General features: G+C 40.3%; 1 protein-coding gene across 3 annotated transcripts in view; it reads left to right on the top strand.

Moving 5' to 3' along the window:
* The window catches only part of sdk2a (sidekick cell adhesion molecule 2a), an 82084-nt gene that overhangs the window by 19055 nt on the left and 36587 nt on the right, over positions 1-26442 (top strand). For 2 of the 3 annotated variants that reach the window (XM_025007859.2, XM_037978836.1), the window contains exon 2: positions 25483-25645. In XM_025007859.2, coding sequence (XP_024863627.1) covers positions 25483-25645 — 163 coding nt within the window. The remainder of the gene's footprint in view (positions 1-25482; positions 25646-26442) is intronic. The other variant, XM_017425426.2, reaches the window with a different exon arrangement.

The following is a 26442-nucleotide window of genomic DNA, read 5'->3' as shown; positions in this document are numbered from 1 at the left end:
ACTATAAAATGACACTGGACATCTGTTTTGGATTTTTGTTTGTTTGTTTATTTGTTTTTCTGGCTGAGTGGTAATAAAATTGGGCACTCAGGCATGATGTCGGACACCTGTGTGAAACATTTTCTTTATTATTAAGCACAAATCGTCTTTTGTGATGCACAGAACAGTAACAATGGGGGAAATGTCTATTAGCAGGGCATGGCTCCACCTCCGTTCTAAAGGTAAAAAAAAAATCACCATTCCTATATCGCTTTAATTTGTGGTCTATTTCAATATTTATTTTTCTGCAGATTCTTCCATCTATCCATTTTCTTTACCTGCTTTTCTGTGCAGGGTTTGGGAGAGGGGGGTGTCTGGTGACTATCTACAGCTGTCACTGGGCGGAAGGCAGCGTACACTCTTTTTCCCATCTGTGCAGTTTCAAGAAGTCCTGCTGGAAATGTCAACCATTACCAGTAAAAAGACTGTATTGACCTTAAAGTGTATGTCAATGTTTATATCAAATTCAGCACATTTAAAAACAATCGAAGCTGACTAAAGTGCCTCATAGTCAAGCTAAACAACAAGATATGTAAAATGTAATAAAAAGGTACAATAAAATAGACTGGAAATGTAGCAAAATACATCAGATCTATTAGGTTGTCATATTCTACTCAAGTGATATGAGTCTTAAATTGTGATTTGAATATTTCAATGTGGCCTAATCTGTGGATGGATGAAACCATTTAGAGAATATTTGTTTTATGTGTGTGATTCATTTTTGCGCATTTATCTCACAGCTGTGATTGCTTTAGGTTCTGCTTCATGGCCTCCCTCTAATCAGCCTTTTTACTGAGAGGTAAAAGGCTATAGGAACTCATTGGATACCACAGGGCCATTCAAATAGTCCTTTGTCTTGTGTGTGTCCCGCAGTTTAATTTTTGTGTGTCTGATAATTGCCTTTCAAGAACCTCCTTTACAATCCCTTCAGACTCCCAACAGGCTCCCGTGGAATGGATTAATTACAGGGCGCTTGACAAATTGTTGCCCACAGTTGTGGTGGCTTTGTAAACTCTCTTGACTAATCAGCACAAGACGGAGCCTGGTCACTCAACTTGACCTCATCACCACACTGACACTGCGGCTGTGACTTGGATGGCTCCCAGTCAAAGATTAATTGTGTTGAAACCTCAGTGTTGTACACTAACTGACAGTTGTGTCACTCTTGTTGAAAGAAGCCGTGTTTCTTCACAAGCACCGGTAGATGCTTTGTGATTGAGAAAAATCTATGTAGTCATTTTAAAGTCTTTATCTTGAAGAATTTTCTTCAAGTGAAATTGATTTAAAATTGATTGAAGTTTGTGCTTTGTTCTCGATGAACTTCTTTTTTGTTTAATATACTTTCATTTGCTGTGCTTTTCTTTTTTCCTTTCTGGGACTTTTGAGCTAGGGAATCTTGCTGTGCTTTCTTTGGTTGATTAAAAAACAAATGTACAAGCTACAGCCCTTTTACAATTTGCACCAAATGCATACAGTCCCCTCCATAATAGTTTCAATATGAAATCCTAACATTACAAACAACTAAAGTGCAAACTAAAAATCCTAATAAACAAAACTCTTCTTGTTTGTTCTTGAAACCTTTTCTGAATTACTTTGCAGTCTGCCACAGCACCTGCTTACCAAACCATATGGTGGTTTTGAAACTAGTTTCTTTTCAACTTTGAGTGTTCTTTTAATGTATTCAGTCGGCTTTTTCTCATATAGAGGAAAATGCCTGCAGCTTTGTTTATGAATTTGAATAATTCTAAAATTATAGAATATAGTAGGAGAACAGAGCAGTGCCCCGATGTATCTTCAAGAGCACTTTTTGTAAAAGAATAAGTGTGTGACAAATGTGCATGTGTTCAGGTCTGTGTGTGTTTGTGAGAGGGGGACCAAAAAAATACACGTGAGAGGGCTGTTAAGGTTTTGGACATGCATGACCCACTTGTTTATGACTCAGAACCGCATGCTGAAAGCACTGAATCCACCGTCAGCATGTCACATAAAAACCACAGGCTTTGCAGGATTGCAAACCAAGAGATTTTTTTTTTTCGTTTGTTTTCTTTCTTCCAAGTGAGGACAGTTTTTTTAACCATTCTGAGCACACAAAAGAGTCTGCCATTATCGCAGCTGTAATCGACCGTTACAGATTCTTCCCCCACTAGAGTGCTCGTTAACTGCAGGACAAAAAGCCTCCCAAACAGGCAGAGCATCCTGGTGCAAACAACAGGGTGGTTTGTTGTGCCAGCTTAAACCAGCAGCTTGTAAATTGAATCCTGTGGCATACAGTCAAGTGTACAGTGTTCAGTGGAGCTTTGCCACTATCTCCCAGCCAGAAGAGCCCCAAGCTGACCCTGAGGCTCAACAACACCTGGCGCCTCTCTTGTTAATCATGGGCAAAGATCCAATCTAAACAGAAACGTCTGTGCAGCCATTGCATTTTATGTGAGACATAAAATATGCTCATGCGCCTTTCAGCACATCAGAAACAATGTTTTCTCCCCATGTCTTACAGGTTTATTGGGTATGTCAACAGTGCCGCAATAAGCCTTTCAGGGTTAGCCTAATTTGCTACGTTTCTCACCACATCGGAATCCATTTGCAAGTTTTGTTTCCTTTGTCAAAGCTTATCATTGATGCTAATGAGCCTCGATGTCATACATGATTGGAACTGTCAGGGTGGAGGTAAAAATAAAGGCCAGCTGAAGACGAAGCGCATGTTTTCAAGTGCGTGTTTTGGGACAAGCTGGTGCTGTTGTGTACGTGTGAAGGCCACTTTACCTACGCTTCAGGTGGCTCATTCTGTAGGCGCACTTCTGACAAATATCCACTCGCATCAGTGAAATTATGTGCGACAGCGATCACTTCACATCCACAGACCTTAACAGATGGAGCATGCTATACAGTAAAATAAACACTAGAGAATGCAACACTGGGGAATGAATCAAACCAGCTAGACTGGGGGTGGGGGTGGAGGGCTGTTGGCAGGGGGAAAAAAAAATCATGGAGAAAACAACATTTGTCATGGCTTTGTTCAGTGTTTCTCACTGTGCTGATGGACTTAAGGTAGAGAATTAATCTGCTGATTGAAGCACCATTTGTGTGTCATCCATTTATTTCAAACACCCCACCCTTAAATTTGTTCTCTACTCTTTAGATGTTTTTGTATTTAGATGTGCCATTGTCAGATGGGATTTTCAGGGACCGGACCACATATGGGCTGTGCTGGTCTCTATCTCTGCTGGGGAATGTAATCCTTGCCCCTCCTAGAACCTTCTGTCCTGCTTCATTATCAGATGGTCAGCATGTGTGGCAGCATTATACCACAAAGTAGGACTAACAGGCACCATTGTTTTTACACTGAACCTAGAACTTCATAGACTTCTTTTTTTTCAATTAACATTGTCCTTTCACTTTCTATATCTTCCTCAAATTGTGCTACAAGGATGTTTGATATGGCATATTTTGTGAACTGAGGGGGTTGGACAGAATGGACTCGGAAAGAGATTACAGTGAGGGAAGTAGAACAACAACAATGTACGGATTACAGGCAGGATTTGTGTGAGGAACACATGATATCCTCTCTCATCCCTTTATCAGATTGGCTGTGATGGAGAGGCAGTAGTGGTTGCATGACACCAGAGAGAAAGAAGTTTGGATTCATTAGAACAAAGCCAGATTTGGACACCGAGAGATGATACCTGCTTGTTATTTAGCTGAATATCATCTTACAGATGAGATGACTGCCTTCAAATTACACTTTAAGTACTAGTGGTAGAATAAATTTGTTATCAAGTCAAAATAAAGACAAATATCTTTATTTGATTGGATAGCTTCTGCTATCTAATCTCACATCACTGGAATTTAGGGGGGAATCCAATTTGGTTCACTCTAACCCTAGATTTCAATTGTGCCCTTGCCCTTTATTAAAAGACCAAATCTCATTTTACTTTTTCTTCTATTTCTTTGTCTTACCAAATATTTTAGACATTCACTCTGAGGGTGCAGGTGTGTTCCATTCCTCTTTGTAATGTAGGTAGATGGTGCAGGGTTATCTGGCTCTTCAAACAGAAATACACTTCAAAAATTGTAAATTCGTAAATAAACTCCTACATGCAAAAAGTAAAAACTCTAGTTAATTTATTGTAAAAAAGTGATTATTTTACAGTAAAACAGCAAACATTCCCATAACTGCCTAGCAACCCTGCTGCCAGTAGTGCACTGTGAATTTTAAAGTCAAATTGTGACAAAGTTATGTCTGTTTATATATATATTGTTACAACAATCAATGTAATGTCTAATTTGATGTAATGTGTTATATTGCATTTGGCATCATCATCAGTTATCCCTAACAAGAATGAGAAATAATGTCTGTCAAAGTCTGTTGTAAGCTAGATCATTATTTACCTGACACATATGGTCATATTGACATTGTGTCTGTTTATGTAAAAATAATCTGTAACAACTGATAGCATATTGGCTTCTTGAAGAGGTATCCTACTTTGTTGTGGAATATTTAATTCATGGTTGTTATATTGAATTAAGAGCCAGTGTACAGGGGTAGGGTATGAAACGGTATTCAAGGTCACAAGAGGTGATGGCTGAACATTCCTTTATGAAATGAAACACCCCTTCAGTATCATAATATGTTATTACTTGTTTTTGATTCTCTTTACCTAATCAGATTTGACCTGTCTTTATCATAGTTCTGATATGTCACATAACTCGTTATATATGGGTTGCTTCTAGGTGTACAGTATAGACATCAACATATATAGATTGTTCTTTTTTATGACTGTAGAAAAGAGGCCATGATGCCAAAGGTAATACTTGGGAATAGCATCAAAACTCAAAAGACCAAAATCAAACCCTAATCCTTAAGTTTTTTTATACTATTTGTTTGTTTTTTAACCAACCATGTTTTGCTTAAACCTAAATACAAAAATAGAGCCTAACTCACATTTTTAGGGATTCCCAAGACAAAAAATTATAACAAAGTGATCAAAACATAATAAAAAATTAAAAAAATAAAATTTCTCAAAGTGTTTAAATGAGATCTCCTGTTTGCTTTATTGTGTTTTTCATTATATTGGTTTTTATTATTAGATTCAAATTCATCATGAAACATTAAAGTCCTCTTAAAAATACTTTTTTAGCCCATTTGCAGCACCAAACCATGCCATTTCCAGTAACCACTGTTGGTAAGTAAATTACCTGTTTTGAGTAAATTACCCAGCAAAAACATATATTTAATTTGGGAGTAACTTTCTCTTCAAAGTTAGTTTTAGCAGCACAAGTGATCTAATTTAAGAGAATTCCTAATTTAAAAATAAAAGTGTGCGCAAATACAGAGTAATCAACAGCAAGGTGCTTTTGGATGGTTATCCACACTGACAGAAGAAAAACTGAAAAGAGTTTGTGCTGAATTTAGACACTGTGCTCTGGAAACTCCTGCTCTGACAGCCCCAAACCAACAAAGATAGGCCCATCTCTAGTCAGGCTGACACACCCTCTCACAGTGCTGTCCTCCCACAACATTCTCTTCATTCGTCCCACTTGTCTCCTTTAAAGGCCTGCTATATATGCAATCACCGCAAAGACAAAAATCGCTGAGGACGATTTTCTGTTCATATAGTTCGACCTCAATGCCAGAGAGAGAGATTTGAGAATGAGAAAAATGGAAGAACAAGCAAATGAATTAGAGTGAGGGAGAGAATAGCTTAGGAAAAAAAATGGAGTGAGCGGAACGAGGATGGAAACAGATTGAACAAGAGAATGCTGTGACAATTATAGGTAACAGAGCCTCCTTCGTCAAAGTGGAACCCTATTTCTGGGCGCTGTCTATTCTCCCGAATGTGAGACAGTAAATACCTTGTTTCTATCTTCCCCGGATGTCAATGTGACCACCAATGCCACAATGGAAACCCTGATGAGGAGCACATGCAATTGCTCTCTCTTAATAAAATCTCACAGTTCCCATTACACTCCGGCACAATGGGCCCCTCGCCTGGCCGCTGATTGAGTTCCTACTTTCCGAGAGCTATAATAAAAGCCCAGCCACTCCCTCCCACCACCCTTATCCATTTTACTGCACTTTGCTCCTCTTCCTTCTCCAGCCCTCATCCAAGTCCTTCCCGTGCTGAGGCTTGACACAAGTGAAATCTTATTCTTTAGAGCTCAAATCTTCAACACCTTTCTTCTCTATTTTTACTTTTCTTTCTTGGTCCACCCTCAGTCTTTCTTCAACCCAAACCAAGAGCAAGAAAGAGATGGCTTCCTTGTTTTCTTATTGATTTGGTTGGTTAATAAGTAGTTTATTTCAGTGTTAACTTGTTTAAAACACCTTTCATATTGGACAAAAGAGAAAATATGACCAACATTTGTGAACATCTGTGGGACCTCTCCAATGGGAGCAGGCACTGGGTAGCACATCACTTAAATTGGTTTAAATCTTATTCATAATGTTTGCTTAGTGCAAGAACTATGTATAACTTGCTTTTTTTAATATTAATAACATGTATTTACCAACTGCAACATGTCACATAAAACTTTCAAACTTAAATTGGTAAAAAGAGAATGTTTTTCTGTTTTTTACCATTCTGCTCAGCAGCTGGCAGCTCCCTTTAAGTTGCTTCATGAAGAAGTCACAAAATCATGCTTTTTAGAAACTGTGCCCAGAGCAACACTATTCCCTGTTCTGATTTACAGTATTTTTCCTCTCAAAAATAAATTAAAAAACCAAGACCTTGAGCAAGAAGGAGTGGCTGCAATAGATCAAACTATAGTGTATTTTGTGTAAGAATTGTATTATTAACGTGGATCACACCTTTATTAGGACATACCTTAGTAGAGCCAGTCTGTCGAGGTATACTCCTGATTATGAAGGATTTTAAGAAGGCTTACAGAGATTCATGAGGTGGGATGGATTCCTTTTCTTGGAAAAGGGGTGGAAAACTTCTAAGAAGTAGGTTAGGTTATAAGATAAGGGATTAATTCTGTCTAATTACTCTTTCCTCTTTGGTCTTTAGTGTAATACTCAGTGAAGGATAATTTACCCCAAAATAGAATGTAGCAATCTAGTATGTTTGTTTTTTTGTTTGTTTTATTTTTATTATTTTTTTTTTTTCAAAGCAACACTTCAAATTCTTACAATTTGTTCTATGCCAAGTTTTGCATAGATAATATAAGAATATTAATATTGCTTTCCTAGCTGAAAGCAGAGCCTGACATATGAAGTTTTAATAGGAATAATTTAGTCCTAGATGGTCAGACCACAGCCTCTGCAACATTTGGGGATGGTGCTGACATGCATCAGTGGTCGGAGCGATTCTGTGATTGCTACAAATTAAAGGATGAGGCTAAAACCTGGGTTTGATTTACTGAACTCTGCACACTTACACCCACTTCGAGGGCCTTTTCCACACAGCCCACATCCACTTTTAGAAGGATCAAAAAGGTAATTTTTCTTCCTTGTTGACTTGTAATGATATAATCAAAACTGTTTATGAGCTGAAATTATGCATGCAGACACATACATCCACACTTACGGACTTGGTTCGTAAATACACCGTACTCCTCACAGGTGGTAAGCCATAGGGACCTTCTGATTAACTGTTTTCCAAATGTGAGTCAGGTAAACTGAGGCACTCCCTGCTGCTATGTGACGCTAGTAAAGGTCAGCAGCTGGTGGCTTCACTACTATCTACACCACCAGGACCCCCTGAGAAGGACTCAGTCACACTAGGAGTGGTATAGAAAAAAAATAAAGCTTGTATTAATTTGCTGCTTTCACGTGAAAGTCACGCATGAACCTCTGTAAAAGAAAAAAAAAAGCAAAATTGCAGGCTGATATATGCAGAAAAAAAGGTCTTTGTGCCTTTTTTCTTACAAAAATTGCAGATTTTTAGAATTAGAAGTGTGATAAAAGCGACAAAAATGGAGAAAAATAAAGGAAAATAGAGTTGTTTATTTGTGCACCATTCAGTCTACTCTTCAACTAAAGCTGTCTCATTTAGGTCAGTGCGCTTGGTGTCTCGGGCATCAACTGCTTATGTCATAGTAATTTCATATAGACTAGTTGATGGGCAATCCTTGATGTACTCTGCACAGATTTTGTACGTGTTGCTTATTTGATCCAGCTGACTGACTTGTCTGTGTCTGACAGGTCCGATACCATGAAGATAAGGGTGTCAGATCAGTCGGGCGCCATGCTTTATTTCCTCCACAATGAATTCACCAAAGTTTTCCCATCACATCTGCGCACCATGGTGACAGCATGGTGGGAGCGGTCCAGCCTGACACATAGCAACAATAGGTAGCTCATGCTGACAATAATGCCACCATTGCTCAAGCTGAAGAAAGCCCATCCCTTTTCATCTCGTTGAGAAAGAAGGGAGAAAGAGATGGAGGGGTGGTGGGGGGAAAAAAAGGATGGCAGACTGAATCCAGTTGAAGAAAAAAGACCATTTTTTAATCTCCAGTCATGCTGGCAGTGCAATGGTAATCCGTCAGCAACACGCTTTTTCTGCAGTGCAGGTAGAAGGTCAGGCTAATAAACACATAAATATGCACACAGGATTATGCACATCTTCACACTGTATAATCAAAAGTCACATTTTGTAATTGAAATAGTCATTTTACTCTCAGCAATAGATATGCACTTCTCAAAAAATGTTCACTGTCTTACTTGGTAAAAAACAGAAAGGATATTTTGATTTTTGTTGAATACTGACCGACCCTGACCTCTTTGAAAGACGAGCATCTGCGATCGTGTTGATATTCTGTTCATACTTTCTGAAAAAGAAATTAGTCATTAGTTACATCAAAATATAGATATGTGGGTTTTGTTTTTCAAACTAAAATATATTGGAATTGTCTTCAGTTTGATCAAGGTTTATAAGCTAAAATGCTCAGTAAAAATAATGTTTAAAATTGAAAAATACTAGGGTTTTAGTATTAGCAGTTTGCTTAAACACAAAGGCTTGCCATAGTTTTGGTGTTAAAACTTTGGCATGCCTTTTCTGTCAGAGATTTATGAAGTTAAAGTGATTGTTTTTTTAGGTTTTAAACAAAATTTCATTTCCATTTATTTTTCCCTGTGCTTCTGAATGCAACGCTATTCCTGATATCTGTAGAAAGTTTGTTCTGAATAAATATTAGAATAGAAAAAATTTCAAAATATATTTTTCTTCTCAACATTCTTTTTCATTGATCATGGCAGAAAATAATAGTTTTGTTTTGAGTTCCCAAGAAGTCAGAAAAGATCAGGTTCATTGAAATGTTCTTTTTTCAGCAGGAAACAGAAATCTTCAGATGATTCTTCACAGTCCATCACTCCAGAGTCTGCAAAGTCTTCCTGGAAGTCACGTTTAGTCAGCGATTTGTTTTTTTTAGCCTTTTTGTCTGACTAAAGCATTTTTCTAAAACTCAACTTGACCCCAGTTGCTCTTGTTAACTTTGGTTTTTGAAGTACATAACAAACTGAGGTAATGACCGCCTGGAAACGTTTTTATATTATATTTTAGATTTCTCCTGTTTGATTTTCAGGCATCTCCTTAGAGGAAAGCATGGCTGCTGATTGTTCGAATTGGGTTTGACGGATGCTTAGATAGCTTTGAATTACTTTGTCTTTTCTAAGATGACTGTGAAAAAGCCACAGTCCTTACAAGGTAATTAGGATCTGAGACTTGTAAAAGCTACTTGAGCAGAAAAATTTCTGAGAATTCCCAAGGATTTTCATTATGTTCCTTTCCTTTTTTTTCTTGTATAAATGTGGAGAGGGAAAATAACTAAATGATACACTAATCTCGTTTAAAATGTTGTAATAATGCTTAATGTTGATAGTAATCTTGAAGTTTGTTAACTGTTCATAGAAACCAATGGCAACTAAACTTTTGCATGCTGCTTTAGGTCAATCAACCAGCAGAACCTGCAGAACCTGCTAGTCAATTTAAAAACATGACATTTTGTGGCTGATATGCATTGAATGAGATCAGAGTGGATTAGAGAAATGTGGAAGCAAGTTGGTGAGAACAGATCACCTAGATTGAAAAGGGATTTCTAACACTTCTAAATGAGATATGGGCATGCATTCAGAGATAAGAAGGCGCATATAAAAATAGGTCAATTGTTCTGCAGGTTTAGATTGTGATTAAGAAGATTACGCTCCTCCAGTGAACAACAATAGCAAAGTCAGACAGTAGCCTAGTTGTACTTAACCACTCCATCAGACCGGCTGATCCCTGCACAGTCCTCTCACCAGTGTTGAGACTTTCATGTTTTGAGTGATGGGACTTAAGTTCCCGGTCTGTGTTTGTCACGCAGCAGACTTAATGCAGGAGCAGAACATAACAAAGCATAGAATAATTTGACTCATACTCAGACCGGAGACTGTTTTAATGAAACATTGCAGGAGCATGTCTGGTGCCGCCACCCCATCCTCCATTTTTCAGAGGAGAGTGATTAGAGTAGGGGCACTTAGGCCTGACTTAGTGGACTGCTATTGATTGATCAAACCTGGCCGTTCAGACCTGAAGAGGAGGGAGGGTTTCCATGCTGTCTTCTATCCCCTCCTAATGAAAGGGAGGCAAAGCTTGCTGCCACTGCCTTTGATCCAGAAAGGATTAAAATAGTCTTGCTTATGAAAGTAAAGATCAGAGCTCTCTGTCTTACTGTCTATCTGATGCATCAGTGTGAAAGATATACAACTCTCTATGGATAGTTTAGTTCATGGTACGACTACCGTATCACATTCATTGTCAACTACAACACATCTGGCTGTTTCCAACCATTGGTCGCCACTATCATCACTTCTGATTATCACCTTTGTTGTCTCTTTGTCGCCAACTGTGAAAGATGTGATCTGTGCCTACATCATTTGTTCCTCTGCTTCTAGTTCCCCCATTTTCTTTCCATAAAATATCTGTGTTTTCCTACTGTTATGTATTTCTTGTGTTTCTGTGAACAGATGTCTTTGTAATATATCACAAATCTTTCATTAAAGGCAAAAGATATGAGCACAGTCTGTTTTCAACAAAGAAAGCACATTGGACGCAATAAGATCATTTTGATATGCACAATGGCACCTCGGACAACAACTTGAAGGAAATCCTGAAAAGCACTAATAAACCTGAGGCCTCGCTTTCAATAATTAAAGCTGATTTTCTCGGAGAGAAAACATTTTCAGTGCAGCCGGTGAGGTGGAAGGCTTTGATACAGCCTAGATGCATTCATAAAAGTTTCAAATGTAGAGAAAGTAATTGACATTTCTCGCAAGTTGGCAGTCAGAACCACATATGCTAAGTGGACTCTCAAGTTTGTGCGGTCAGTCTCTTTCTTTCTGCATCTCACTCATTTTCTCTCTCACACACACAGACACGCACACATACTTTTGTGTGGTGCATTTTCAGTTTGATCTGTTTTATGGATTTCTTACGTGGCTCAGTTGAAAAATTCGGTTAATTGAGCCATGCTGTGAAATATCTATCACACAAGGATGCAGTCATTTTTCAGAGTGCGGACCGTGCAGTATTCATATCTGCATGATGCATAGAGTGCAAAAAATATAAACCATGGGTAACAGTTGATTTATGCACAGATGTGCCTGATTTATTTGTGCTGTAACACGCTCACATCCAAGCAGGCGCTCTAGGTGATGAAGCAGTCGACCAGGTACTTAAGTTTTCCAGCCCAGGGGCAGTGGAAGGCACTGTGATACAAACAGCGGCGTGTGGCTCCACTTTGTTTATACGCCCCTCTGAAGCCACTGTCTGTGCAGCCTTCCAGCTGCTGTCAGAACAATCCATTCATGCTAATGCTGTCCACCAGAGGGTTTTGTGCAGCTATTAATGTACACAGTTTTCCTACCTGTATGCATGCTGCTACAGATGGAGGGGGAGATGCTCATAGCTACTGGGAGAAGTTGTTGCTCCCCTCTAATTGTTTTCTCCAAAAGTGTTGTGCATGAGGGAGTGAAAACAAAGTGGCATCAGAGAGGAAATGCATTTTTCTGCTCAGATTTGCTTCTCTTCCAAATATCTGTTCATTAGGATGGAGACCAGGATGAGGCCCGGCAACTGTAGGAGTGCCAGAAGAAATCTCGACATTATTGCCAATTTATCAGAAGTTGTTGAACTCGTCAGCTTGCTACCAGGCATCAATGCATCAATAAATCAGGAATCTCTCTGGGTGCTCTTGTATTCTATAGCTTCCTGCCACCCTGACATGCTTTTATATACTCCATTTTATTCACTTTTTATGCACTGGGTTGATGTATTTTATCGAGCTAGTTACTACAGAACATAAACTTGGGATTACAACCCTGTGCATGAGAAAAAATCTGCCCCTAGAGAGAAATGGAAGCAATCTGTTTTTAATATACCCTAATTCTTATTCTTTGCCCTGCTTCACTTTCTGTCACTCAGTTGGATTTCCTCGTTGCCTGGGAATGTATGCAGAAACCGAGGAACATCTTTTTTTTTTTTTTTACATCCAATCATCCAGAGAATTTGCCAAGCCGTTTCAGGCCTCCATTTACCCTCTTCCTTTACCTTTCTACCTGTTAAGACTTCCACAGGCAGATGCTGTTATCTCCCGGGCTTTTGAGTTCCTGTCACATCCACTGGCTGCCTCTTTCTTCAAAAGCTGTCTCCCGCTACCTCACTGTATGCACTCCTCACGATTCCTGATACCTGCAGGGGGGTGCACACAGGGATGTCAAACTTGGACTTCGGAAAAAAGGAATCATCACAGTGGTCGGGATGATGGATGGAAAGAGAAAATTTTGAGTGAAAGATTGTGGGATGCCAACGCAGGTTGTTTTTTCTCTCTCTCTCTTTTCCCCAAACCTGACATTATTGATTTTTCTTACTTGAAACACAGCCGCAGTCAAACCCTCCATCGTCCTATAGATTGTAATTGATTGCCTTGAAGGTTTCTTGTCCTGTAAATATTTGCAAGGCTTTATTGATTCCATTAGTAACTGGCTGCTGTTTGTGACCATAGCATGGATGATGGTCTCTGTTGGTACATCTAAACTAATGCTGGGAGACCAGTGAAGCAATTGCAAAGCACTTTTTCTCCCCACACATGTAATGTGGCATACATATTATCCTCAGGAATGGTCACCAACAAAATTTATGTGCAGCTTTTTGAAAGCACTGAACTCAGGTGGATGATACATTAGCTCACCCATTCAGTAAGTCCATTTATTTATCTCAAAGAAGACACTGATACTCCATTAACCAGTAGATTTTTCTTTGTATAATACAAATTTTAGACAGCAAAAATGTTTTTTTCTTTCCTTCTTGTTGTATTTCATTGTAAGATGTAATCCACTTTAACTCTTTATGATGTTTACACTGTAGAAAATGGGTGAGGCATTTGTTTCTTTAGGCAACATGCAATGTCAATTCAACAAGTTACTGTACTTTTTAAATAATCAGTTTTACATACGAAAAAATAAATCATTTACCAAAACTAAACTCACATTTAATTTACATTTTGCAAAAATTTATATTTATGTCATTCACATTTATTTGTGTGTATAGTATATATATTTAATCTGATTTAAGGACGTAAAGTTACTGGGAAAGAAGAGAACAGCAAAATGGTCCATTCGGTGCTGCAGTGTTAACCTGTATCCCCTCTTCCCCCACCCCCCTGGCACATTCTACTGTTGTCTCAGGAACACAAAGACTATTTTCAGTCAACCAATCCAGAACAGCAAGAGAAACTACAGCCCTGCGTGCCCCTAAAAGCCTTCATGACTTTTTAATTGGTGGCTCAGGGCTCTACGTCCGGCGGTTGGAGAGTGGACCCCACTGCCAGTGCAGCTCTCCACGGAAGGATCAAATCCTTCCCCCCTCCTACCGCCTGAATCGTGGACCTGTCAAAGCAGTCAGGCATGGAGGCAGCGGATGGGTGGCATCTGAAGGTGAGGGAGGGAGGGTGAACGACAGAGTTGGCAGTGGAAAAGAGCAGTTTGCGGTTTTAGATGGGTAGATGGTATACGGGAAGGCAGGAGGGAATGTTTGTAAAAGGAGAAAGAATTAATGTGAAACTGCTGAGAGAAGGAATAGCCTTGCACCAAAATAGCAATTTCTGAAGTGAGAAAGAGTTTGTTCAGTAGAGGTATAAGAAAAAAAGATATGTGTGTGTGAAAGAGAGAAAGAGAGAGTTTGTGTGTGTATGCTACATTCGGTAGAAGCAACAGAACATTTGGAAGTGATGGATTGTTACAGCATACCAAACAGAGTGGGAAAGGTGGGTGGTGGATTTTATTGGAGCGCTGGAAAGGTTTTGTGATGAATAATAGTCATGAGTGAATTGGTCATTGTCAGAACCCTCTAGAGCCCATTGAATCAGGAAAGCCGGGGTTTTACGATGAGCTTCAGTCACGAAGATCATCCTGTTGGGTCGTAATAGATGGAAAGTGAGTTGATTGAGGCAGGAGGTACAATAGAGAAGGCCAGCTCTTTAATTCTGGAGCAGCATTTGTCTGTGGGGAAGAGGGCCACATGAGAGACCTGTGTACCTCCCACACACTGTGGAGAGATCAGAGAGCAAAACGGATGTATCTGATAATCATAGGTACATGCACACACACACACAATGAGTGAGGTAAGCAAAGGTTGCAAACCTGCTAATGATGACCTGTTGACCCATCACTAATGATCCCCCTCATTTCAGCCAGGGACATGTTGGGCTTTGATCTCTGTGTCATTAAAGGACTGAGGCTTACGCGCTTGTCTCTTTAATCTGAGGAAGGCTTTAAATACACACTCACTTGAAATATGCATGCATATTTGCAAATGTGTATCCAATAGGCATCATTTTATTTAAACTTGCATTTTTACCATATTTTGTATGTGAAACCAATAGTTCGGATCTTTTAAAGTGGGGTTCTGTGGAAAGGTTTTGAACAGTTATAGTCTTGCCTGCTCTTTACAACACTGCAGCTTGTAAAAAGAGAACTTCAGGTGTAACTTGGGACTCTGTCAGCAGAAATATATTTCCACCAGAATAGTTGTGTAATGCAAAAATTATGGTAATGTAAAGGTTTATAAAATAATGTTTACACCAGCCTCTTTGAAATTTTTGATCTTGGGGTTGTTTGATCCAAATACACCCTATTTCTCCAAACAGAGATCATTCAAAGAACAGGTAAGATGTTGACTGGTTGTAACCTTTCCACAGAACCCCACTTTACAAGATCTGAACTGTCTCTTTAGAGATCATCTGCATGTACTGTACATAAAAGCCAACTAATATGCACAAATGGGAGTTTCTAACACACAATCCATGTCAGAGATTATCCATGACATTAATTTATTATGGTAAAAAAGCTGTAATAAATAATACTGATGATTTATTAATATCCACTGTTATAATCCACTGCATTATATGTGTATTAAAGCACATTACTTACCACAGCACAGTATGTTAAAGTGCTTCTAATAAAATTCTGAAGTGCCTAAAGGCATTTCAAAGCTGGAGCCAATCTCAGAGCAGTATCTTCTCAGTGTCTCACTAATGGGACAGATGTAAATATGTTCATTTGAGCATCTCCTTTCCAATTTAGCACCACTTATAGTGCAGCTGAAGATTATCCAGGGATTATGAGGTCTGAAAAAAAGGCTATTTGATGTGTATTTATGCACGGCTTATAGATGTAGTAATACGGAATTAGTTCCTATCATGGATGGAAAATACAAATGTGAAAAAAGAGTTTCAATCCTGCCTCCTCCATCTGGTTCCCTGTCAGGTTTTAATTTAGTGATATTCATTTCCAAAAGTTGAAATTGAACAGACGTTTATGATGCAAATCACAGGCTATAACTCGGCGTGGTGTGGAGGGCTGCATTAAGCCTTCAAATCACTCATGCCTTTGCTTGGGTGCCAGCAGTGTTCTGCCGAATCTGCTTGATCATCCATACACATTTAAGTGTGCGAATGCAGCCAGTTACAGTCGATTCCTCTGCTTTGTAGGTCCTTAGAGGCGGAGAAAGTTCAGAGAATTACCTACATGAAGTTTTTTCTGGCCCTTGTGTTAAGAGCAGTGGTAGGAACATTTCAATAACACAGCGGGAAAAAGGGGAAAAGGAGCTCTGAATACATTAACCTGATGGAAGATGGTGCTGCAATTTAAATTTATGTAATTTCTAACAATAACCTCCAGGAAATAGAGTACATGACATTGTGTGAGGACTAAAATTGCTGTGGTTGTAATTTCTTTTTGTACATAAAGACCTTTTGCATATGTATAAGTCTGTCAGAAAGAGAGCTAACCTTGGTTTTTGCTCCAAAATTTTTGAAAGTTCTCAATACCTGTGCTTACTTAACATTCTCTTTCTTGTGACATGAATGTGCTGAGAGGTAATGGTTTCAGCTTGGTATGAGACAAGGTGGATTTTGGTATTTAATCTCTGCTCTTATCCGAAAGGGAAGAAAACAACCCAACTGCTGCAGAAACCCTCGGAGCAATGTTTTGAGTGCAAGTTTAAAAATATAATTAGAAAAACATCATCAGGCTCATATATTAGATAGCATTGTTGGCAACAAGCTCAAAGCGGTATTTATGTTTTGAGTGTTATGAGAACTATTGATTAAGAGCCGTGTTTTTTGAGTAAGGCAGCTTGCAATTTGCCGATCAAGATGACACAAGCTTTACGAGTAATAGGCTTGTTAAAATAATCATGAAGCCATGGCAGGCTTTTTTTTAAAGGAGGTGTTGTTAAAAACACTGAGATTTTAGTTGTGTGCGTATAACAAATATATCATCAAATGAAAAAAGCAATAATTCATTTTGTTATCTTAAGTTGAGCACTTACCTAATCAGACGAGAGAAAACAGAAATACACATCTTTCATCTTCCTGTGTGGTCTGTCAGAATTAGCATCTAATCGTTATTCAAGAGTTTCACTCTTGAGCGTGCATAATTTCATAGTATTCACATAGGACATTATTATGCTCACCCAATTTTAACAAGCCATTTTTCTCAGACTAAACCATCTTAAAAGATCATGTGAAGAGAGCAAAACAATTAGTACGTCTGAATGAGAATTTTTCCCGCTTTCTTAGAGTTGCGCTCTTCTCACTCAGCTCTTGTTACTCTGTCTGATAATTGAGGTGAGCAATGTGGTGTGAAATCACGTAAGAACCAGCCAAATGCTACCATTAGCATAATGTCATGGCGTTCAGATCTTTGTCTGCCTGCTGGCGTAGCGCTAGTTGTGTTCTTCCTCTGTCCCTTCTCCTGTGCGAGGTGCATGTGCGCTTCACAGACATGGAAGTGGCAAATGAGACTGCGTGGATGTCTAAGAGGTGGGATGTGTGGCCTGGTTGGTGGCTGGCAGCTTTGTGGCTCCATATGAAGCTGTCACATTGTCACAAAGCAAGATTTTCTGCTCTTGCAGGAATGATGGAGGAAAATAGTGGATGTAGAGCTCCATTCTTAATGTGGTAGAGAGGGTCAGGAATATGACGAGCCTTATTCTGTCAGCTCTCACACTCCAGAGGTCTCAATTAGGAGCGGGAACTCCGAGCTCCCACAGGCTGCCCTGTTCACAAAGGTAATGATCCTGCTACTCTCCAGATCTCTGTGGAAATTACAGAAGATGAAAAAACATCCTCTCTTCTCTCCATGTACTCTTCCCCCCACCCCCTTCACATGTCACTTTTAACTCTTTCTTGCCACAAGTCCCAGCATTCCTCATGTGTAATTGGATCTATATGACCTGTTGTCAGTCAAAGAAACTCTATGAAATCCTAATATCCAAGTGGAATGATGAATTCACACCAAAGAGGGTGTTTGTCTGCTTCAAAGCAGGTAAATAAAACATTGCCAACACTGATTGCTGTTCACGCCTGGGCCCAGCAGAAGAAAGGGGGACCGACAGGCGGCCGGTGTAGATGTAATGAAAGGAGGTAATAATTCTTTTTTTTTCTGTCAGATGCTCTGTGCCATTAGCATATTCTGCCAGACCTTGCCACTCACTGCTTGGCAGCAATGCACTCTGCCACATTGATAAGAATCACAATCACCAGCTTTTCCACAAGCATATATCATAACGGCAGGCACCAAGATACTTCACACTTAGCAAAACGCTATTCACATGCCAATGGTGTGTCTCTTATTCAGAAGTCCAAAGGAATCAGTTGGGAAGAGGAGCATGGATGGGAAATGGTTGTTAAAGTCCATGCATTTTTCCTAATAATACATTGAATGTTTTAAATTCACACAGACACAAACACAAAGCTGCGAAAGTGTGCATAGTTTTTCATGCCTGCATTTGACAGTAAGATGTACAAAGGAGAACAAGAGGAACACAGGTTTTAGTAATGTCAAGAGAGAAGATGACTCCAAATAAATACAACTCTATTTATATGTTAATGATGGAAGGGAAAGAAGATACAGATACTGTTTGTTGCATTGAGCAATTAAATCAAGACCTGGTACATCTTCACAGAGCTACCCATAGGTCCCAGGATGGACGGGCAGCACAGCATTGCAGGTGCATCTGATTATCTCCATCTCAGTGTGTGTGAAATAAGGTTTCCCCCACCATACCATCTACTAATTAGGATCTAATTATCCAGCCTACTGTAAACAATCACAGCAGATGGCATTATGCACAGTATTAACTCTAATGACCCAAGGCCTTGTGGAATTCTCATTTCAATTCGTTTGTATGTTTTATTTATTGCATTACTCTTTGCCCTACTTTCCAAATTCACTTAGGCCTATTTCCAATTCTCTCAAGCCTTGAGAAAAAGCTGGCCAGTGCTCCTCTCACTCTTGTTTCCTTTGCTGTTTTTTTCACCTACTGTCATTAATCTGTTTTAGGTTGTTTCCCCTATTTTTTCAAATAATGGTAATTAGTTGTCACAAAGACCAGGCGAAAAACTTTTCCTGTTTTTCTACTGCCTACAGCCTTCTTATTGAAAAGAGGAAAGTCAGAAAGAGACATGTGATATGGCACATGAACTTCTTTCTTCATAACGTAGATGCTGTCTGTGACACCTGGGAAATAAGACCATGAGGTCGATCACTAAATCAGGTTGAAAGCCTCTGTCTTTTCCTTTAGTGTTCCACCCATAAGAGCTCTCCAAATTGCTCGGCCTAAACAATTTCATATGTCTTGTCCCTAAAAAGTGCAACGAGGTCCGATTTGTTGGTTTCAAGAGTATGTTCACAGTTCACTGTGGCTCCTAGACATAAATCTTTTTTGTGTACCACAAAGTCTGACCAGAACCCCTGCTTTATCTTCCACAAAAGCTACTGTATGACTACTCTTTGATGATTAAAAGCACAACTTTCTTACATCTTGCAACACTTGTTCAGCTGGGGGTTTGCCACTGCTCATCGGACAAGGCTGATCCAACGAGAGACTGGATGCTGCAGAGGGCGTGTAATGGTGGCTGTGGGTGTGCGAGGTCTCATTAATTGAGGCCGGGCCTTGTGCCTGTGCTCCTCTGTGTGCTGAGCTCTCTGCCAGAAGCTGGACTTGCTAATTAGGCTCCTGGATATCACAGACACGTCCCTCGGTGCGCCATACAATATACTGCTGAGGAGAACGAGAGAGCGAGGACTAAAAGGAAAGAAGATACAGTGAAAGAAACAGTGCAAAAAGACAGAAGACAATGGAGAATTTTGGCAGAAAGCTCAGACGGAAGGAACATGGAGAGTCAGAGTATATGAGTAGAAATGAGAGGACATGGAGAGAGTATATAAAAACTGCCGTATTGGGAGAGATCAAGGCCAAAAAGAAAGAGAAACTGCCACAACATGTGCAGAAGAAACAGTTATGTTTGGAAAAAAAATCAAGATGGAAAAAGGAGAAGGAAGATAGAATCTAAAAGAAGATGATAATTTCAGACAGGCAACGGATGGCGGGGAGGTGAAGGAAAGTGCTCAGAGGCGCAGTGAGGCTAACAGGAAAGAATTCCAAACAGAGAGGGAGTGTGCGTTTGGGTATGTGTGCAACTGTGAATTTGTCTGGGCTGCTTGCTGGACTGTGTGTCCAGATAATTCAATCTGCTGCCCATTGACTGGCCTCCCGCTCCGTCTTCACTCCTAATTAAATCTCCATTTGTTGGCTGGATGCTACAGTACTGCTTCTAATTGTGTTGCTGTAGCCTTGCGAAGACATACGGGCGCACCTAAATATGCACCAACCGCAAGCCCGCAGCTAAGTGCGATCCCAGACACGTCACTGCGGTACATTACACCTCAATTAATCTCATCAATTACACATCAATTAACCCGTGGCAATCCACTAAATACAGCTGGGATGCTGGCTGTGTTTCATTGGCAGGGACCTGAGGACGTTTTTCTGCAACATCAAAGCCGACACAGCATCAAAAAGAAAAACATTTTAATGACTTAACATAAAAATCTGTATTTCTTCTTTATCTATTCCTTTGAGTATTGAGCATAACTTTATGGAAGTCGGTACTACTATAGAGGGGATACAAAAAATCTTCTACAGTGCATCCTGAATGCTGGACAAATATGATTTAGAGGCTATAAATACAGGTGAGGGTATACCTGGGGTACATCAAGCTTTGATAGAAAGCGACTTACATGCAGTATGCAGATGCTGATCCATGAGTCATTTCTGTAAATGAATGTAGGGGTACACAAAAGCTCTTCATCTCCTTTCCCTGTCTTCAGGCCCAGTCTTCTTGTTTGGCTCCTCCTGTAATGGGCCGCTTCACCTTGCTGTCTTTTGTTGGAGGACACTTTCCTCTCTCTTTTCATTTTTCTTTCTCCACGACTCTGTTCCTCATATCAGCCTGCCTCTCCATCATTTCTCCACCTCTCTTTGTTAAACCCTGCATGTTTCTCGCAATCTGTTTCACTGTCACTCTTTTTTCTCCTCTCTGTCTTCTCTCGTTTGCTCTCTATCCTAATCCCTTCTTTCATGTTGGCCTCCTTTTCTGACTCACCTTAGAGATGGAGTGTAAATCGGTACCTGATGTCACGTTGACAGCAGCTTGTGATCATCCTGACCTCCAGAACTGACTGTGTTTTCGAGAGGACAGCTCTGTATTTTGTGCAGTTGTGTGTGTTAATGTCTCTATTACAAGGACTTAAAGTCCTGCCCTAAACACTCTCATTTCAGCTTGTAAAGCAAGAAAGGACAAGCTATTACAGTTTGTAAAAGTATGAATTTCCTTGTGTGTATTCGTAAAAGGAAGACTTTCATTAGCTTTTTAGATGCCACCTCCAACCCTCATGGTTTCATCGTATCATTGCTAGGCCAAGGATACTGCCATGACAGTTCCATAATCCCCATCAGAGAGGCTCGCCATGACCCTTCTCACATGTTAAAGATCAATCAAGGCTAAATGATGGCTCTAAATTTTCCTGGATGACATGATGCACTGTCAGGGAAATTTGTCAGTGCAGACAATGCAGAGAAGTATATGTAGCTATATATCCAGAATAATGAGTGTGCAAAAAAAGAGTAATTACAGCATGTGACAGAGCAAGTTAAAAATGGAGACAGTAAGAGTGGATCACTAGAGAACTCCAAATGTTTCAACAATCTGTCGCTGCACTGTCCACTATTGCTGAATCTTAGTCCCACAGTGCCAAGTGCCAGCAAGGATGTGGTTACACAAACTGAAACGCAGGTACCCGAGGATTAAACAGAGGGGGCGAAGAGCTCCCTGCTGCTGGAGTAGAGCTGGGGTTAGGAGGTGAGGCACAAAATAAGCAAGAGGAAAAAAATACAAGACAAAAGCCGAATGTGAACACCGTCTGTGTGATTGCATGCCAGCATGGTGCAACGCAGAGCACAATGGGCTTTGGTATATAAAGCTGCCCTGGTGCCTGTGGTCTTTGTCTCGCAGCCATTAAAATTCTGTACATGCAGCAGGGGACCCGACTGGAGTCGTGCCACCATTCAACCTCAGCTGTCAGGTTAGAATAAGGTGTTTTTATGTCTGTGGTGAATGGGCTGTGGTGCTGCAGATTGGCTGTTGAGGGCAGCTGCTCTGCACAGCAGCCACATAAAAAGCTCTCCTGGTCCTCCCATGCCAGTTTTTGGTCTTCCCTAGATCTGCTGACTCCATTTGGCTTTTATCTGCGGTCAGAGTGCTGGAGGAGTTTCTGCTCGTGAGGGACTGCCCTCTAGCTTTCCATCTGGATGTGAAGCCTGCACCGGGCACTGCCATGGACCTGCCAAACCAATGCTGTCTCTGCATTCTTCATTGGAATGGAGGATGCAATATTTCTTCCCCGCCTGTGCGCTTTCTTTTCGTCCTACCTCCACTGCTGTCTTTTTAGAATAAATGCCAGCTTTACCTTGATACAGTGCAGCCAGCCAGCTGTAATGAGATAAACACACATTGCTGTTCATTTGTAAAACGTGTAATTGCATGCCTGAAAGAAAACACAAGTGGTGTACATAGTAGACTTTTATTTGGAGAAGTCACTGTGCTCTTGGAAGAAATGACAACTGAGACAAATTTCGGATTATGTCAGGTGATGATAATACCACAATGGAGAACAACCTAACACATTAGTGACAGCAGCAGAGCAGTTTACGGTGCAGCACTCTGTGAATTTCCAGAGCTTTGTACTGCTGTATAAGCCCAATGCATGTAAAAGTTCACATCTGCATAAGCAAAAATAGTCACGGCTTTTCCGACCTTGACATACGCATGCACAGTGCATATTTTTATATTTATGTATTCCTCTGCCTTGGCTGATACCCACAAAAAGAAAATAATCCTGCCACTTGGTAGCACATGCAGTGTGTTTTACAGACACACATTTGTAGTAAGTAAGTTTGACTTTACCTTAGATATCAGAAACACAGTGAGGAAGAAGAGAATCAGGGCCAGAAGAGAGTTTTTTTTCATTGGAAACTCATTAGTTTATAGAGGCCAGTGCAGAAGAATTAGTCCTGCCTTGTTACAGAAGTGAGGAGGGTTGACGGTCTGTGATTATTTCACTTCTCCGAGTCTCAAAGAACAGATCATTTGTGGTAATTCTTATCACCACAAGTGGTGGTGGTGGTGGTGGTAGTGGTGGGGGGGTTCAGATTCTGAGCTTTGATTAATCCAAACATTGACTTTTCTCTCTCATTAGATGGGTTTGTTCTTAAAAACATGCTCTTCACTCTAAATGTAAAATTGGTCACAAGTGTCACATGTTAGTCATGTGTAGGGATTTATTATCAGATTTCATTTTGATGGGTCATTTGAGCCAGCAAGGAATGTGATCACATGAGCATAACAGGTAACCACAAAGGAGATTAGAGTGCACTTAATTCCCTGTTCACATCAGTAAGTCAATATTATGCATGCTACTTGCCTCAGACTGTGAAGAATTGTTTCAAGAAGGACTAGAACTGGAGGACTAGAGAACAAACTTGAACTTTAATAACAAAAATAAACAGCTGATAGGGCAGCAACAAAAAACTGAGGCTAAACCAAAGAGGAGCAAGTGGGAAATAAGCAGGGAACCAACAGTGTAACAGGATGATGGGCTGGTGAGTGAAAGAGAACTGAGAGTATAAGTAGGTGGAGAGGAATAATTACTAATGTTAATAGCTGAGACTAATGAACTTGAAGAGCAGGTGTGAATGGTTAACTAAGGGCAAGAAAGACTGATGGAAAAATGGCTGATGACACTGAAAAACAAAACAGAAGGAATCTAAACCATAAACCAAGGAAAACATGGTAAAGTATGAACAGAATAGCCAAGGAAATAAAACAAAACCAAACAACAACCCCAAAAAAACTCAGGATTATGACACAGATGATTGATGTGTGAGTCTGGGTTTTGCATGTGTAGGTTCCTAATGGTGGCCTTGTTGATGGAGTGGCACCGCTAAGTGCACATAGCCACCGAGCCCCTGATTCAGCTAGAAGGGGTCTCATGTTGCTTTATGTGTGATTGTTCAGCCATAAGTGAATGTTTTGGATTTGGTATGTGTGTGTCAAGTGCAAATGCATTTTTTCTGGTGGATGGAATTACAACAGAGCTACCACTCCAGCAGCCTGGGCATGGAGAAAGAAAAAATAAAGCAATGGCTCCCTTATTGAGGCTCAGCCAAGGATCAGTTTAAAGTGCCTTTTGGTTTTGATAGTGTTTGTTTTGGAGATGTTGATGGAAGGGTGATAGACAGAGCAGATGAGCCAAGGACTGGACTGTTAAATAAAATTTAAAAAATAAAGGAACTGGTTTTTGAATTAAATTGTTGTCATTTTTTTGAGTAGGGTGATTAAAAGACTACAAAACTGTAATGTGTTCTGTTATATATTTGTACTCTGCACACATGGCTGCATATGGGAAAACACTGAGCTCCATACTCATTCTTTTATTTATGATTTCAATCGGGTTAAATTTTCTGTGTCCCCTTCCCTGTGCAATAGGACTGCCCTCACATTTACCCTGTTCTGCCACACAACACTCTGCATCTTATCTCATAAATCTTGTGTTTGAACTTGTGTATAGGTGTGGAGAGTAAGGAAGGCACCAGTGATCAGCCAGGGTGGCAGGCTTAAAACCAGCCGTGCTTCGGGCCTTAGTGGCTTGCTGCAACTATTAATACAGACTTTAATTAGCCCGCCACAAACACTGGCACAATTGGCTCAGTGTCGCCCATGGCTGGTGAGGCAGACAGATCAATAGGTCTGATCATGCCTTTTTCATCAGCTCAAATGAAAGCACTTTGTCTCGAAACTCAGCCCTGGACTTTGCGCATCACCTTAAAGGCTTTTTTTTTTTGTGGCTGCACTGGCTGTGTGCAGTGTTGCAGATGGGGCTTGTATAATCTGGCTGCATTAGGGAACTATAAAGATAAATGAAGGGAGGCTCAAAGCATAACTCATCCTGTCAGAGAAAGGGGTTTAAGACGGGGAAACTTTGTGTTTTCTAAAGCAACCCCACCACCGCCTCCCATTGCTTCCTACTTTCTTACTCTCTCCTCATCTAAATTGCTTGCGTTCCATTTTTTTCCTAATGTCGTATTTTTCTCCATCTGCTTTGACTATTCCCACTTCGCTCCTCTCTCTATCTTCCGCCCCATCCTCTTTTTAGTAGTTTAAAGGTATGGAAGTGTTCATTTAAACTACTTTTTTGCAGCACAAATTGCTCTTCCCCCTCTCTGCCAGCACATTTCAATTTGAAAGAAAAGAGTAAGATGTGTTTGCAGTAGCAATTTATTCCATCTGCTTTTTTGGGCAATATTTGCTGTTGACCTTCAAGTTCCTAATAAGTGCAGAAGAAAAATGGAAATGGCTTGTTCTGAGCCCTCATTTCCCATGAACTGCTGAGACTGTTGTGTGAATCTTCTCACATGAGTTACTGGATCATAGATTTCATCTTTTTACTAACAACCCCCACTCACTGTTTTACTTTCAGTCGTTTCTATTCACACTTTTGTTTCCTTTGGAGGTTTTATTACTCGTTTTTACCTACATTTTTCCAATTTCTGCTTCTAGTAGATGACGTCCCACCTTATTTTAAGATGGATCCTCCTCAGACCCAGGTTCATCTGGAGGGAAACCGCCTGGTGCTGACCTGCATGGCAGAGGGCAGTTGGCCCCTGGAATTTAAATGGATCTACAACGGGACAGAGCTCACCCGCTTCTCCCTGGAATACAGGTGAGGAATGTGACCTTGCATACCAGAGCTGATTCTGTTATCATTTCTTTTATTCATCAACTGTAATTATCTCACCACAGGAGGACATTTTAACAGCATTTAATTGTAACTAATAGCACAATTGCTCATTTTTATTCATTTTCCAGACTCATTCTTCATGGATTTATTCAACACTGATTTGGCTGCACATCTCCCTGTTGTGTTCAGGGAATTTCAGATTCATTCTGATTTGTATTTCAGAGTGCGCTCGACATTCAGAGATGGTGTAAGCAGATAATGCGTCTTTTCACTCTTCCCTTGCTTTTTGTCAAAACTATCATTGTTGTAATAGAATAACACAGTGCGTGTTTTTCATCATCTTGTACAGTGTGGGTGTGCTTCTCTGCCCGACAAGCGCTAAGATGCTGTTTCACCAACAGCAGAGTTCTCCGGGATATGTTATATTACATATTTCAGTCACTTAACACAACGCAGGAGAGTTCTTTCTAACAGGAGAGATTTTAGCTTCTGCCTGTGCTAACATGGGCTCGACGTGTGTCCCCGCAAGTCACAGTGACAGTCCACAGTCAAAGTCACCTTCTATCCAGTTCAAGCCCCATTTTCAAGACTTTATTCACAGCCTGACCAAAGCCCTAGACACAGACAAACACTCTTAGGGGAGATTGTGTGATTGCTATCACTGCTATCACACAAACACACTCACCCAGCATCCCTTTGCTATGCTTTTTCACTCCCTCATATATCTCTCCCTCCCCCCCCCCCCCCCCCCCCCCCCCACCCCCCCCACCCCCTCCTCC

The sequence above is a fragment of the Kryptolebias marmoratus genome, linkage group LG12 (assembly GCF_001649575.2).
Source record: "Kryptolebias marmoratus isolate JLee-2015 linkage group LG12, ASM164957v2, whole genome shotgun sequence".
In the NCBI taxonomy this organism is placed as follows: domain Eukaryota; kingdom Metazoa; phylum Chordata; class Actinopteri; order Cyprinodontiformes; family Rivulidae; genus Kryptolebias; species Kryptolebias marmoratus.
This window is presented reverse-complemented; position numbering and strand designations above follow the sequence as displayed.